The 9,315-nt window shown below is 42.2% G+C and overlaps 1 protein-coding gene across 9 annotated transcripts in view; it reads left to right on the top strand.

Moving 5' to 3' along the window:
* Positions 1–9,315, top strand: part of cep290 (centrosomal protein 290) — a 28,759-nt gene that overhangs the window by 850 nt on the left and 18,594 nt on the right. For 3 of the 9 annotated variants that reach the window (XM_029434315.1, XM_029434314.1, XM_029434320.1), the window contains exons 2-19: positions 492–569; positions 766–835; positions 913–959; positions 1,426–1,560; positions 2,113–2,166; positions 2,330–2,350; positions 2,990–3,136; positions 3,362–3,544; positions 3,837–3,926; positions 4,655–4,777; positions 5,470–5,593; positions 6,482–6,684; positions 6,998–7,160; positions 7,272–7,372; positions 7,476–7,542; positions 7,707–7,804; positions 8,543–8,618; positions 8,792–8,925. In XM_029434315.1, coding sequence (XP_029290175.1) covers positions 492–569; positions 766–835; positions 913–959; positions 1,426–1,560; positions 2,113–2,166; positions 2,330–2,350; positions 2,990–3,136; positions 3,362–3,544; positions 3,837–3,926; positions 4,655–4,777; positions 5,470–5,593; positions 6,482–6,684; positions 6,998–7,160; positions 7,272–7,372; positions 7,476–7,542; positions 7,707–7,804; positions 8,543–8,618; positions 8,792–8,925 — 1,914 coding nt within the window. Of the gene's footprint in view, positions 1–491; positions 570–765; positions 836–912; positions 960–1,425; positions 1,561–2,112; positions 2,167–2,329; positions 2,351–2,989; positions 3,137–3,361; positions 3,545–3,836; positions 3,927–4,654; positions 4,778–5,469; positions 5,594–6,481; positions 6,685–6,997; positions 7,161–7,271; positions 7,373–7,475; positions 7,543–7,706; positions 7,805–8,542; positions 8,619–8,791; positions 8,926–9,315 lie in introns of those variants that run through there. The other 6 variants (XM_029434317.1, XM_029434321.1, XM_029434322.1 and 3 more) reach the window with 4 other exon arrangements.

Below are 9,315 nucleotides of genomic sequence, written 5' to 3'. Positions count from 1 at the left end.
TGGTGCCTTGGATGCTTAAGACTACTGCTGATCTAATTGGAGATTATTGTTCAGGGTATTACTGCTCCTTGCTTTGTCAGCAACATGTACAATCCATATTGTGTTGCTTTGTCAGCAACATGTATAATCCATATTGTGTTGCTTTGTCAGCAACATGTACAATCCATATTGTGTTGCTTTGACATCCCCCTCCTTCTGTGGGCAATGTTGACCTGGATCTCTCACATAGTAGTAGCCTTACATCTGCATGAAGTCCTTGTTGAATGTATTGCAAATGTAAAGTGAGTGCTGTCATCTGCACTTTGATCACTTTTATAATTGTATGTAGCTGTAATATATATTTATATGAATCTTTTTCAATTGTTTTGGTTCCACCTCTGTCACTGTTTTGGTCCAGGTTATTGTGCTGTATCAGAATATTGTTATTATGAGTTCAAATAACAATGCACTTTACAGTTTAACTTTAACTTTAAACCATGCTTTCCATGCAGACGGAAGAATGGGAGGTGAAGGATAAAGCTCCAAAGAACATCATTCAAGTCCTAAGAGTGTTGCAGACCCTATTGAAGGTGCTGTCACATCTATCAACAACCCCACTAACATGTATAATGTATTTCAGCTATATTATTATTTATAGTAACTAACTTAAATTCACATTATTGACTCTGATGCTGTTTTGTGGGCATGCTTGAAATATTGCAATTAAAATAATATATATATATTTTGTATTTAGACGTAATTGTGTTCTCTCCCTCTGCCTGTTAGATTAAGGATCGGGAAGCTACTATTGCCTCCAACTTTGTCGAGGACATTGGTGTAAAGCATGCTAAAACCGGTTAGTGCATAGACAGTGTTGTGTGTCATACTTTTAAGATTTGTTTACAATTGTTGATCATGTGTTCTGCACCGTAGAAAAGGAACTCCTCGCCAAGGTGTCGAGGCTGGAACGAGAGCAGAAGGTAATGCTTTCAGCATGTGTCTGTGTGTTTGTCTATACACCGTATGTCTGCATACTTTCGTACTGTATGCCACATATTGTCAGAAATCACCCTTCATGGTGTTTTACTTCCGGCAACAGTGAATCTTTTAGCTAATCATAGCGTGTGACCCTGGCTACAGAGGGATTGGTTGTGGTGACCAATGAACGACAGCAGCTAAGAAGATTACAGCTAATTCCTTGCATACTAACAGCCATTGCTTCTAGTTTCAACTTGATTATTATTACAAAAGTTTAAGGTTTGTATATTAGAATTTGCACTCCCACAGTTTTTCATGCAAACAGACAGGTAATCCTTGTTTTAGGACTTTGTTAATGACGGCATGTATTAGTGTTGTGAACAGATGGAGGCGATGGGAGACTAAGAGGTTTCTTGGTGGGGGTTGTTTGGGTGTTTATTTGTATTGTTTCCGGTCCATACGGCTCAGCACTCCGGCACAGGGCCAGACACCCGCTTTCTGAGAGATGAGATTCGGCAGCTCGAGACCCAGCTGGAGCAGAGGGAGAAAGAGTTGACCCACTTAAATAAAGAAATGGGCAAGGAAAAGAAAAGCAACGAGGAGGTATGAGCATGTTACTCAGAATTCCAAGCATAGAATAGAACTATTGATGCAGTCCTTGCATGACCTGCACATTTTAGCTCATCTGTTAGACACACACACACACACACACACACACACACACACACACACACACACACACACACACACACACACACACACACACACACACTTTCTAACATTAGTTAGTTAGACATTGTGCTGGTATGTCCTTTGCTATTGAAGATAATTATGTATGTCCCTTGATGTCATTCATGAAAAGACAGTGCCAGTAGGTTTTAATGCACTCTATTTATATTTCAATATACTCAAATAATAATAACTAGTTGTAGCAAAGAATAATCAACAAAAAAACAAACACTTTTGTTAGTTTGTTCATTACAAGTGACATAATAATCTTTAGTTATTACTGCTTCACTTGACATGTAGGTCACCATGTGACAGGACTCTGTTTACTGATTGGCTGCGGGTATTCTCTGGTGAACGATCCCCAACCGCTGCTCTGGTGTATTTCAAAATCTGCTTCTGCAATTTTAGTCTGTTTTGTTGCCCTAGTTGGTTGTGCGAGCGGAGGAGGCTGAGGACGAGGCCAAGAAGCTGAAGAGAGAAGTATGTGGCAGCTGGCACGACATGATACAGATCATAACATTTGATCCTCAGTCCCCCCATCATCTATTCTCACTTAATTTCAAACGTGTGTCGTCTCATGTGCTCCTGTGAATGCTTTCTCAAACTTCATCTCTTTTCACCTCTTTCTATTCCATTGGTGTAGATAAAAAAGCTTAAGAAGAAGGTAAGACATATAGATAGTGAAGTAAAACTAGGTGTCAGTTATTCAAAGTAAGAATCAGTGTGATAGTTAGTTTGTAGTTGTATAAAGTGAGCGTGTATATGGATTACACATCTTCACAAGCTCTCTGCAGATGGTCAGATACTGTAACGCTGTATTATAGAACTCCATAGAGCAACTGTGAGGTGGCCAGTGAGGACAGTGTGAGAGGAAATATAAACAAGTCTATGATAAGTTAACATACAGACCAGATGAGGCACTTATAATGTTCTTACTGGGCACGACCATATGTTGCAACCTGTTCTGTTGCAGGTGAACCTGCCAAAGAGACACTTTTACGAGCATTTTTGGATATTGATGGGTATTAACTTTAGTTATATAAATATATTCTATTAATCTGATGTCTGTTTTCTTGATTTAATACTGAAATACTGAAAATGCCCGTCGATGTATTTGTATTTTCTATCTTGTAAAACAAAGCTTTTCATAAATTGGAACCAGATATTGGAAAACTATTGAAAGAACACTAACGGATCAAATAATTTACTTATTATTAAATGCAGCGTCTCTAGATTAGTGTGTGACAATGGGAGCATTGGAACCAGTTATTTTTTAATTCTGTACCTCCACGCACCTCAACAGAACGAGCAGCTCCAGCAGGATGTGGACTTCTATCGCGGAGAGCTGGACAAGAACGAGCCGGTCCTGTCTAGAGATGAGAACGCTGAGACCCAGAGGAAACTCAACTTGGCCAACCGACAGCTCTATCAGTGCTTGGAAGACCTTCAGGTATTCTAAGAACTGTTTGTTTATTCTGCCACGTCCGGATTAAGGTCCATTATTGAGAAGGAACATGTCTGTTTATTGTCGGGAACAAGCCAGACCCGGGGTGTTTTCAATTTAATTCAACTTTCTCGGCACGTATTTGTATCGCTTTTCATCTGGGTGTTGCACCGCTAATGTTGCACCGCTAATGTCTATCACGTGTTTATTATATTATTTGGTGTCCGTTAGCGAGCGGAGGACGACAACGTTCACCTGAACACACAGAACGAGCAGATGCAGAAAAGTCTGGAGGAGTCTGTGAGGGAGATGGAGAAGATGACCGACGAGTACAACAAGATGAAGATTGTTGTGCAGCAGACTGATTCCATTATGGATCAGCTCAGGAAAGAGAGGGATCATGCAAAGCTGCAGGTAAAGAACCCACGTACTTCCTTTTCTCTTCACACTCGTAAAGCTGCAGTTGGTAACCTTTTTATACAAGTGACTTGTCATAGTGGCTGTAACTGACAGTTGTGCGTGTGAGGCTGATCATCTGTGAAACAATCTTGTTCCTCTGACTTCCCCAAACGCTCCTAATGGCATTTGTAAGATTCCAGCGCGCCCAGAGGGAAACAACCAATCAGAGCCGAGGAGTCTCTAGACTCATCTTACGCCATTTATCATTTGACTGCAAGGTTTATATTGTGGTGTGTTTAATGTGCAGGTCAGAGAGTTGACGGATAAGATCCATAGCATGACTGAGGAGGATGACCCAATTATGGCAGCAGTCAACGCCAAAGTGGAGGAGTGGAAGGTGAGCGTTAAATGTGTACAACGTTCGATCAATGTTGGCGGAGAGTACTTTCTGAAGGTTACTACTTAGTGTCGCTGATCAATCAAAGACATCCCACGAGGCTGGCACAGATGCTTCCTGCTAGTAGTATCACATTTAAATGTCTTAATGTTATTGGACTAATTTGCCTAAACTTCACAGTCCTTAAGAGGTGTTAGGAGAGCAAACAGGAAGGCAAACAAGGGATTTACTTCCTTGATTTACTTCCTGGTGCTCAGTGGCAGCGATACTGATATTTGTTCTGTGTGATCATGGTTCTATGTGGTCCTGGAGACACCTGCTGCAGCAGTTTTGAGTGCTTCGTCAGGTGCTTAAATTATGTAGACAGATTTTGTCACAGTGACGGAACCGTGCATGATCTGCACAAAGTGTGTAGTTGAGGTCTAGAATGAAGGCCTCACTTCAAAGAGGTAGGAAGGTGGGGAAGGAGACATTAGTAGCAGCGCGCAGCTCCACATCTGAAATAATGTGTCTGTGAGTGCCGGCGTTTTGTTACTATTGATCCCCCACTTTACGCCCCTGGCCCGACGGGGCGTCGCAGATGATGTGATGCCATCACACGATGGTCTCTAGTTGCATCTGAAACCATGTAAATGTGCACATCATTATGTTTCTTTACCCTCGTCGCTGTGTTCGGCTCTTTGTTGAACTGCTCCGCAGTGCTGACGTGATCCTTTCCTCACACGTAGAGAGTGCTCTCTGGGAAGGACGATGATATTTTGGTGTACCAGCAGATGATCCGTGATCTGAGGGAGAAGCTGCGGTCAGCCCAGCTGGACTTGGACAAAAGCAACATTATTGCCCTGCAGCAGGTCTGTCCCACGCCAGGGGGGGAAGTCATCTTCTTTGATCTTCGTTACATTTTGCAGCACACAACATTTTTTCATTGTTCGAACAAATAAATTTTTTATCACTTTGAAACATAATTGATTTTTACATCAGCCATGAAAGGAAGTGTTCACAACATCATACAGTAATTGGTTATGTTTAATGCATCACAGCAACAGCAGCACGATGCATATGTGGCAAATATGTCTACAAAGCTTAACATTTAAGCTCCATGTGTCATTTTTCAGACTCTGCATACTTACAAATATCCTAATTACAAGGTGGAAAGTCGTGGTGTGTGCATGTTATGTGTGTCCTTTGGAGCAGGGGAATCCCAAGTGGATTGTCTTTTCATGTTCTTCCATCTATCAATCATTTTTCTGCTTTCTATCTTTGCGTTGACCTGCTCGACCTGCTTTATCAACCTGTCCTCTCTTCCATCTCTCTCTCTCTCTCTCTCTCTCTCGCTGCTCATGGGCCAGGTCATATATGAGCTCTGCAGTGTAAGTTTCATCTGCCCTCTGCCTCTTAATCTCAGCCTCCCCCCCCCCCACCCTTTTTTTTATTTTCACCATTTCATAAATTTCCTTAAAGGTGCTGTTAATTCAGTGTGCTACAGCTGAGCTCTGTCTTGCACACTTCTCGTCATTTAAATGGTTTTCTGAATGTTTTAAAGGCCGTCCAAGAGAGAGATAATCAGATCAAGATACTGGGCGAGCAGGTGGAGCAGTACACGAGGGAAATGGAGAAGCACACGCTGCTCATCGAGGAGCTGAAGACGTCCACAAGGAAAGACAGAGGTGGGTGGATCCCTGCTTAAGAGTCCACACTGAACACCTCTGACCAAAGACATAAAAGTTCTGTCCACAACACATTCTCACCAGCCTTTACTCTCTCACTTCTCTATTATCTCTCGTAATTGCTGTTGAGTTGAGTTAATATCCTGTAAAAATGAACTCCCAGCGATTAACAAGCGCCTTTGAAATGTCACACTCCCAAAAGATATCAAACATAGACAAACGGCTGATTTCATGTTTTTCACTCTCAAGTAAATAAATATTTGTGGTTTGGACAGTTAAGATGTCGTTGGGTTATTGGAAATACCTCACTCATTGTGGGGTAAGTACTTCTAGTGATCCCTTCTTCTTTAACGGGATATTTAAAGTTGTCTTTAATAACAATGGATCAAAAGAATGTGATATCAAAGGAGAAGCCAGGGCACATGGAGTCTTTCACTTCACTGTTTTGGTTTTCTTTACGGCTCATAACTTAAGTTTGTGGTTCTGCTCTAAACAACATCATGTTGACTTGCGTCAGGCAGCAGCTGTTCAACAATAAAGCTTTCAGAAAGCAAAGAGCCAGACGTTTCCCTCGGGAGTTAGTGGAGACCAAAACTAACGGGAGAGTAAATATTCAACTTCCATTGTCGGGCTGCCAGAAACAAGAGTCCAAATACACGCTCGTGTTGCTGCGTGCCTGTTGGATGCTCACATTTATAGCACTTTAACAGCCAGAGTTGTGTTAAAGGTACCAATTTAGCATTACATATACATTAGCGGTATTACACCAAAATGCAAATTAAGTCAGCTCTTATGTCAATCTCAGCAAGGGAAGCATGTAAGAACTAGAGCGACTGGCGAGTAACTTCTCATATCCTGCGCTCATCAGATTGTCACTTTTGTCTGCAGTGAAGGAAATAATTCCTTTCCTTGTCCCAGTTCTTCCATCGGCCATACAGCAGAGAACAATGGAGGAGCTGAAGCTGAAGCTGGAAGCTGCGGACACGAGAGCAGTGGAAGCAGCGCGGGCTGTGAAGCTCGCAGAAGCTCACGCAGAAGACAAAGACAAAGCACTCATTGAGGCTTCAAACCGCTTGAGCCAGTACGAGTCTGTAAGTCTACACAAAGCCTCTCTTTCCTCTTTGGTTAAAAAAAACAAACCCACTTTTGGCTCACTTCAAAGAATTTTGAAATACAAATCGAATGAATTAAAAACTTAAATTCCCAGAAACAAGCCGTACGTTTGTTTTGGTGCATCGTCGCTCAATACACATTGAAACGATGATGTGACTATGGTGTGATCATCATGCTTGTTTTGGTCTACAAGCTAAGCGTTTGTTTCCCTCCTTGTCTAATCTCATCCTGAAGGCACCAGGACATGCTGTTTGATGGAAGAGTAACCACAGCTCTGTTTCTGTATTACAGGGCACTTATGGCCTGGAAACAGCCATTGCAGAGATCAAAGAGTGTAACAATCAGATTAGAGTGAGAGATCTTGAGGCCGAGGCCATGACCAAAGACATCAACCAGCTTGAGATGAGAATCAATGACCTCATGGATGAAAACGAGGATCTCCGAGAAAAACTAGGTCAGTTTTTCTATTCCTGTGTCTCCCTCTGTTCAGACACTTCCTGTCTTCAACAAGTGGATTTCATTCGTTTTACTTCTGTTCATTATATTTATTCCTGTGACTCCTAAGGTCTGGAACCAAAGCAGGAAGTGGATCTGACAGAGTTCAGGAGAGCCAAAGATCTCAGACAACGGCAATACAGAGCAGAAAACCAAGTCCTCACCAAAGAGGTAAAGTGGGATTGCGACGGCTCTAACAGCAGGTTGTTTGTTACGTCTCATTACCGCTGTGTTCTCTGAGCACCTCTCACTGCACTGCTCGATTTCTCTCCAGATTGAACGGCTTGAAGAAGAGAGACTGGAGCTAAAGAAACAAATCCGACGCATTGTGAAGGAGAGAGGTGACGGATTTAAATGATTATACCAAAGAGTCCCACTTATCGTATTAACTCTCTTATTTCTTATAAGCAAGTTTATTTGCAAGATGTTTAACCTTGAATTTGAGGACAGACATTCGATGATATTACGTTTCTAAAGTCTTAGTAACAATCAGCTGTGTCTGCAGGGATCCCACAGTCCAGCCTGCTGCTGCTGGAGGACGACGCGCGGGCCGGCAGAAGTGTACAAAGCAGCAGATACACAGACGAGGAGATCCGACGCAGAGTAAGCTGCGTGGCTCATTTCTTGCATGTCAACTTGCATTAAGCCCCCAGTGTTTCAAAGAAGAGCAACTTCCCCGAGTAACTCGTTGGAGCTGATGGCTACCCTACAGTTGCAGCTTTGTAGTTTTATTACCAACTGTTTGTGCTTAGTACTTCGTTTTATATGATGCTTATTTAATTTGATTGGGGGAAGAAGTGTGGGAAATAAAATTGAAGGAGATTGTATTTTATAAGTTTATCACATTTTAATTTAACAAGGGGCTAAAATATGACGTCCTCTATCAAAGTACATATTGAGTTAGCAACATGCTGAAGTCAGAAGGACACTCTGCAATGGTTACATGTTATCAGTTCTTACATTCAGTGGTGAAGAAAGTATCAAGCAAAAAGAAATCACAATAAAGATAGAGATATAGAAAGAGTCAAATTCATCTGTAACTTTATTCATTGTGCATTTTAGCACATTTAATTCCACTCAGACTACGAGTGCAGGAGGAGAGAGTCTGTAACTTCAATTATACAAAAGCAGAGACTAAAGGATGGTGAAAAGGAAACCAGATGAACTGATGAGTCCTAATATCTGCCAACACGATATTATCATCTGTGTATTATCAACTTATATCGTGACCTTTTACAGAGCATGCACCACACATTTGATCTTAATATGAAACATGTGAGAATACTAGTTCTTGAGATCTTACAGCTGAAAGGTTTTATGGTGTCAAACTTTACTTTGCAGATTGAGTACCTAGAGGAAGAGCTGAGCCGTAAGGAGCGGGAGCTGGAATTCCAGAAGACCCAGTTTCACATCAGATGTAAGTAGAGCCCCGCTGTCCGTCTGACACATGGACACTTTCACCGTTGAGATTGTGTTTAAAAGTAAGAGATTAATGTCCTGCGAGGAAAATGACTGTAGTGGCATCAGAGGTGCCAGTATCACGGATCCTGTCCCCCCCCCCCCCCCCCCCCCCTGTGTGTCACCTCACAGTGGATGAACTGTCAAAAGTGAAAAGAGACCTGGAGGATGCGCTGAGAGATGTCCTCCGAGCGATGAGGAGTAACGAAGAGGCCGCTCCGTCTGATGCTGCCATCGACATCTGCAGTCTGGAGAGGTTGGCTAATGTGAGTACCATGCAGCGCATCTGCAGTCCCACACGGATCACTTAGTTAAGTAAAAGTAACTGGGTTTGATCCGCTTCATCATTATCTTTAGAACTACCTTTAGTTGAACCATAAAAGCTCATTTAACCAGCACAAGTCTCACTCTGGATGTTGCATCATAGTGTTGTGTAGCGGGGCCTCAGAGTGCATCTTAAACCAGCAGAATTATGTCTCTGCTTAAGAACACAAAGAATTAATTAATCCAGCAGCTTACTTTACAGAAAGTCGGAAGTTGTAAGTATTTGCTGCTTCGGTATCATCCCTGACACTAATGGCTTTAACTATAACTGCAGGTCTAGATTTCACCCGTACCCCCAAACTAAACGTCCCACATTTGCTTGGCTACACATT

This window comes from Cottoperca gobio, chromosome 6, assembly GCF_900634415.1.
Source record: "Cottoperca gobio chromosome 6, fCotGob3.1, whole genome shotgun sequence".
Lineage (NCBI taxonomy): Eukaryota > Metazoa > Chordata > Actinopteri > Perciformes > Bovichtidae > Cottoperca > Cottoperca gobio.
The sequence above is the reverse complement of the archived record's forward strand: the minus strand, read 5'-3'. Positions and strand labels throughout refer to the sequence as shown.